We start from the raw sequence: 6,182 nt of genomic DNA, 5'->3' as shown, positions 1-6,182 counted from the left end.
CCTCCCAAAGTGCTGGGATTACAGGCGTGAGCCACAGCGCCCAGCCGTTTGGTTTTAACTATGAAAAGAAGGGATAAACTGGCCCGGCGCGGTGGCTCAAACCTGTAATCCCAGCACTTTGGGTGGGAGGGGCGGATCACCCGAGGTCGGGAGTTCGAGACCAGCCTGGCCAACATGGTGAAACCCCCATCTCTAGTAAAAATACAAAAATTAGCCAGGCATGGTGGCAGGCACCTGTAATCCCAGCTACTCGGGGGGCCGAGGCAGGAGAATCGCTTGAACCCGGGAGGTAGAGTTTGTAGTGAGCCGAGATCGCGCCATCACACTCCAGCCTGGGGGACAAGAACGAGACTTCGTGTCAAAAAAAAAAAGGGGGGGATAAGCTTCCGGGAGGAAAAAGTTCAGGGGAAAGAAATCTCACGATTAAAAAAAAGAAATAGTAGCAGAAACAACTGGGAATTCCTAGACACACTTAACTTTCGTAGGTATCCCTCCCAGTCTCCTCCCAGCCACTCCTTTCGTATTTCATTTCCACTCCCCACCTTTAGTGGCTGCGGTCTCTTTAAGTGCACACTTTCGGTGTAATAATAGGCAGTTGGGCCAATAATGCGTTTCGTCCTGGAGTTAAGTGGTTTGTCCCTTTCGAGCTGCCGTCCTTCAGGTCTGCCATATTGTCTACTGAAAGCTGCCGCTGAAGCTGCCGTCGCTGCTGCCGCCGCCGCCGCCAAGTGAGCGAGCGGAGCCGCGATGGGTGAGTGAGGAAACCAGGCAGTAGGGTTCTTGGGCTCAGGGAGTGTCGGGGCCTGGGATTTGGCGAGAGCCTGTCTCTGGTCTGCGGAAGATGTCTGCATCCCCTCTAGCTAGGTCTGAGTGGAAAAGTCAGGCCGGGAGTGCTCCTCTTGCCAGTTTTGGGCCGAGCTAGGGCCCGCGCTAGGAGCAGTCCTTTGATGCTGGTTCCGGGAACACCTTGGCACGCCTGGAGCCCCCCACATGGTGGCCTCGGACAGGAGCCCACGTGTTCCTGGGAGATAGAAAGGGGCCTACTGTCTGCCCTGCGCCCAGACTGGAGCTGGGGGACGGGCTCCCGGCGGCAGGCCTGGGCGGCGCTAAGGTAGCTTTCTCCTGGCTTGTGTTTGCCTGACGCGCGTCTTGACTGGATTCAGTGGCTCCCCTGAACTCAGGGAAGTCCTACCTACGTAGCGGGGTGGAGTCCTCTGGTGAGGGGACGCCAGGCGATCCAGCACCAGGCCGGTAAGCTTGGGCAGCCAGGCCGAGGGCAGCTTGCACCGCTGAAGGCCGGGAGAACGGAATCAAGGCGGAAATAATGTGGTTCGGTTGGGCTCATAGTGGCATCCCTTGTGATGGTAGAACACCAAAGGCCAAGTCCTCTTGGCCATCTTTAGGTTGGGGACTTTAGGTTTCTGGGCTGGCCCTGGTAAGGAGAAAAGGAGCGACCTGTTGATCTTTCTTAGGGGACTCCGGCTGGCAAGGCCTCTGTTCAGAGAGAATACCATGGCGAAGTCTTTGGATTTAGAGACAACCAACAGTGATAATTCCTCTACAGCAGTAAAAACTGAAATTTGCTAAGCTCTTTTTACGTGCGGGCATTGTTCTGATTGCTTTACGTGTCTTGTTTTGCTTAATTTGTACGACCTAAGGAAATAGATGCTACCATTATTGCTATTTTACAGATGTGGAAGCTGAGCTTTAGAGAGGTAAAGTAACCTAGTTGCTAACTGCTGTTTGTTGTTGTTGTTGATAGAGTCTTCCTCTGTCGCCCAGGCTGGAGTGCAGTGGCGCGATCTCGGCTCACTGCAACCTCCTGCCTCCCGGGTTCAAGCGATTATCCTGCCTCAGCCTCCCCAGTAGCTGGGATTACAGGCACCCACCACTACGCTCAGCTAATTTTTGTATTTTTAGTAGAGACGGGGTTTCACCCTGTTAGCCAGGCTGGTCTTGAACTTCTGACCTCAAGTGATCCGCCCACCTCAGCCTCCCAAAGTGCTGGGATTACAGGTGTGAGCCACTGCGCCCGACCTTTTTTTTTTTTTTTTTTTTTTTTAAATGACCTGGCCCTCTAGTGGTTGGGCTGGGAGAAAAGGGGGAAAAACTTTTAACCCAAGGCAAAGTTGTAAATGTCTTTGGGGTTTTTGTTGTGTTTTGTTTTTGTTTGTTTTTTGTTTTTGCATGTGGGCCCACTTTGAAATCTTTTTATTTATTTATTGTTTTTTTTTTGAGACGGAGTCTCGCTCTGTCACCCAGGAATTGGCTTGATCTCGGCTCACTGCAACCTCCACCTTCCCGGGTTCATGCCATTCTCCTGCCTCAGCCTCCCTAGTAGCTGGGACTACAGGTGCCTGCCACCACACCTGGCTAATTTTTTTGTATTTTTAGTAGAGACGGGGTTTCACCATGTTAGCCAGGATGGTCTTGATCTCCTGACCTCGTGATCCGCCCGCCTTGGCCTTCCAAAGTGCTGAGATTACAAGCGTGAGCCACACGCCCGGCCACTTTGAAATCTTTTTTTTTTTCTGAGAAGGAATTTCACTCTTGTCTCCCATGCTGGAGTGCAGTGGCCGGATCTCGGCTCACTGCAACCTCTGCCTCTTGGGTTAAAGTAATTTTTCTGCCTCAGCCTCCCGAGTAGCTGAGATTACAGGTGCCTGCCAGCACGCCCAGTTAATTTTTGTGTTTTTAGTAGAGACAGGGTTTCACCATGTTGGCCAAGCTGGTCTCGAACTCCTGACCTCAGGCGATCCACCCGTCTCGGCCTCCCAAAACGCCGGGATTACAGGCATGAGCTACCGCACCTTTCCTGGAATTGAATTTTTTAAGATCCATGATTCTAAGGAAGTAGAAATTATTCACTAGAGCTTCAAGGCAATGACTTTAGAATCAGATCTGGTATTGGAAGTCACTTAAATGTCAGACACAACAACACACATGGAAAGCATCTAGCACAATCCGCAATAATGTTGTTTTTCTTCTTTTTATGAGCCTTCCTTTTCTCACCTCTAGAAAGAAGGGGTGGGGCTGTGTTATCAACGTATTTGGGGACTAAATAAGATAACAGCATTTGGACTGGGCAAGGTGGCTCACACCTATAATCCCACAGGCCGAGGCGGGTGGATCACCTGAAGTCAGGAGTAGGAGACCAACCTGACCAATATGGTGAAACCCTGTCTCTACTAAAAATACAAAAATTAGCCAGGCATGGTGTCATGCTCCTGTAGTCCTAGTTACTTGGGAGGCTGAGATGGGAGAATTCCTTGAACCTGGGAGGCGTAGGTTGCAGTGAGCCGAGATTGTGCCAGACTCCCTCTCAAAAACAAACAAACAAACAAAAAACAGATAACAGTGTTTGGAGCCTAGTAAGGGCTCTATGAATATCACAACAGATTCTTTTCCACTTTCAATAATGTTCCTTTCCCTTAAGCACTCTGGTTTCCAGGTTTCTCTATTGAGTAGTAAGACTGATAGGCCTTTCTTAGTAGCTGGATCTTCATCTATCAGTGAAAAAAATTTAGAGGGTTTTATGTTCTAAACTTTATGTTATAAACTTTGTATTGGTCTTCAGTTTCAGAAACACTATTGCCTCAAAGGGAAGGAACTATTGTTTAATAAGCTCAGTGAAATAAGTAGAGATTTACTCAGTTTTATAGATTGGGAAGCTGCCTCAGAGAAGATAACATAGCCAATAAGCCACAAAGCCAGAAGTAAGATTCTCACCCATTTTGCAGCGCATAAATCTATAAGAGGACTTAAGGAGTTAAGAAATAAAGTTAGTCCTGTTCTGGTACAGTTCAACATGAAAGTCTTCAGTGGAGCAACAAAACCTGACCAAGGTCTTGAAGGGGATTTTTAGCCTAGCGTCAGGTAACTTCCCCTTTCCAGCTCCATCTCAGGTATCTGTCCCTCATCGTAGCTTGTCTTTATGAATGTCAGCTTTTTGTTTTATCTATACCCCATGTAGATCAAACTAATGCATTCATTTAATCCTAACATCTAATCTAAGGTATCTTGGGTTATCTCCATTTACAATTATAAACTGAGGCTTTGAGAAGATTAGGTGACTAGTCCAAGGCTGGTAATCTGGATCCTTTGGGCACTGGAGACACTGACAGCCTGCCTTCACATGCCCACAAATACGGAACCTGCTGTGTTTCACTGCCTCTTACGTGTACTCTCCACTAGCTCAGTCGTATATCCTACACTATTTCTGCTGTGCCAAATGTCATTACCCTTAACAGACCTTTGTAGTGATTTCCCTGCCACTAGGTGCCCTGTAGGGGTGATATTTGTAGCTCTGGAGATGGCTTTACTCTGACTCTCTCTAGCAGAGACTGCAACTTCATTAGTCTTGCACACACTATTTGTCTTATCACCATTACTACTACTTTGCTAACTGGGAATTTGGCCACCCTTCCTTACCCCAGGGGGTGGGTATTGATATAAATTCTAAACCGATCATTGTAACTCTAGCTCCCTAGACAGTGATTGATTCAGGCATGGGCGTATGATACAGTTCTCGCTAATTAGATGGAAAGGGAAGCCTGGGGAACTTCTGGAGAAGCCTTCCTTATTTAAAAGAGACTTGCCAGCTTTTATTTTATTATTTTTTGACAGTTTGTATTTTAACCCAGGTTGCACCAAAATGTGAGAGCCACAAAAAAAGACAGATGGTAATCCCAGCACTTTGGGAGGCCGACGTGGGTGGATCACAAGGTCAGGAGATCGAGACCATCCTGGCTAACATGGTGAAACCCCGTCTCTACTAAAAATACAAAAAAATTACCCAGGCGTGGTGGTGGGTGCCTGTAGTCCCAGCTCCTCGGGAGGCTGAGGCGGGAGAATGGCGTGAGCCTGGGAGGTGGAGCTTACGGTGAGCCGAGATGGTGCCACTGTACTCCCTAAAAGACAGAGATGGGAAAGCTGTAATAAGAATACCCAACACTTGTATAGAACTTGCTATGTGCTAAGTACTCTTCTAAGTAGAGGCATACTTCAGAGCTAAGGCAAGTTTGGTTCCAGACCACTGCAATAAAGCAAATATAATAAAGCAAGTCACACCAATTTTTCTGTTTTCCAATGCATATAAAAGTTATGTTTATACTATACTGTAGACTCTTAAGTGTACAATAATATGTATAGTGAAAGTACCTTATTTATTTATTTATTTATTTATTTATTTATTTATTTATTTATTTATTTATTTATTTTTTGAGACAGAGGCTCATCCTGTCACCCAGGCTAGAGTGCAGTGGCGTGATCTCGGCTCACTGCAACCTCCAATTCCCAGGTTCAAACGATTCTCCTGCCTCATCCTCCTGAGTAGCTAGGATTACAGGCACCCACCACCACACCCAGCTGATTTTTGTGTTTTTAGTAGAGATGGGGTTTTACCATGTGGTCAGGCTGGTCTCAAACTCCTGACCTCGTGATCTGCCCGCCTCAGCCTCCCAAAGTGCTGGGATTACAGGCATGAGCCACAGTGCCTGGCCAAAAGTACATATCTTAATTTAGAAATACTTATTGTGAAAAATTGCTATTCAGTGAGTTGTAATCTTTGCTGGTGGAGGGTCTTGATGTTGATGGCTGCTGACTGATCAGGGTGGTAATTGTCTGGGGTGGCTGTGGCAATTTCTTAAAATAAGACAGCCTATGAAATTTGCTGCATCAATTGATTCTTCCTTTCACGACAGATTTCTCTGTAACGTGATGTTGTTTAATAACATTTTTCTCCACAGTAGACCTTTCAAAATTAGGGTCAGTACTCTCAAACCCTGCCACTACTTTATTAATTAAGTTTATGTAATGTTCTAAGTCTTCTGGTCTTGGTGGCTCACGCCTGTAATCCCAGCACTTTGAGAGGATGAGGTGGGAGGATTGCTTGAGCTCAAGAGTTTCAGACCAGCCTAGGCAACATAGTGAGACCCCATCTCTACAAAACATTTAAAAAATTAGCTGGGTGTGGTGGTGCGTGACTGTAGTCCCAGCTACTCAGGAAACTGAAGTGGGAGAATCACTTGAACCTGGGAGGTTGAGGTTTCAGTGAGCCATGATTGTGCCATTGCACACCAGCCTGGGCGACAGAGCAAGACCTTGTCTCAAGAAAACCCCCAAAATCCTTTGTCATCATTTCATGTATGAACATATGTATGTATATATGTTTTTTTTTTTTT

The 6,182-nt window shown here is 46.8% G+C and overlaps 1 protein-coding gene across 2 annotated transcripts in view; it reads left to right on the top strand.

Annotated features, from left to right (window-relative positions):
- The first annotated feature begins 628 nt into the window (after positions 1-628).
- KPNA6 (karyopherin subunit alpha 6) overlaps positions 629-6,182 on the top strand; it is a 67,847-nt gene continuing 62,293 nt past the window's right edge. Inside the window, exon 1 of one of the 2 annotated variants that reach the window (XM_026457188.1) lies at positions 629-751. In XM_026457188.1, coding sequence (XP_026312973.1) covers positions 748-751 — 4 coding nt within the window. In that variant the 5' untranslated portion in view covers positions 629-747. Of the gene's footprint in view, positions 752-802; positions 1,252-6,182 lie in introns of those variants that run through there. The other variant, XM_026457189.1, reaches the window with a different exon arrangement.

Source organism: Piliocolobus tephrosceles, chromosome 1, assembly GCF_002776525.5.
Source record: "Piliocolobus tephrosceles isolate RC106 chromosome 1, ASM277652v3, whole genome shotgun sequence".
Classification (NCBI taxonomy): domain Eukaryota; kingdom Metazoa; phylum Chordata; class Mammalia; order Primates; family Cercopithecidae; genus Piliocolobus; species Piliocolobus tephrosceles.
The sequence above is the reverse complement of the archived record's forward strand: the minus strand, read 5'-3'. Positions and strand labels throughout refer to the sequence as shown.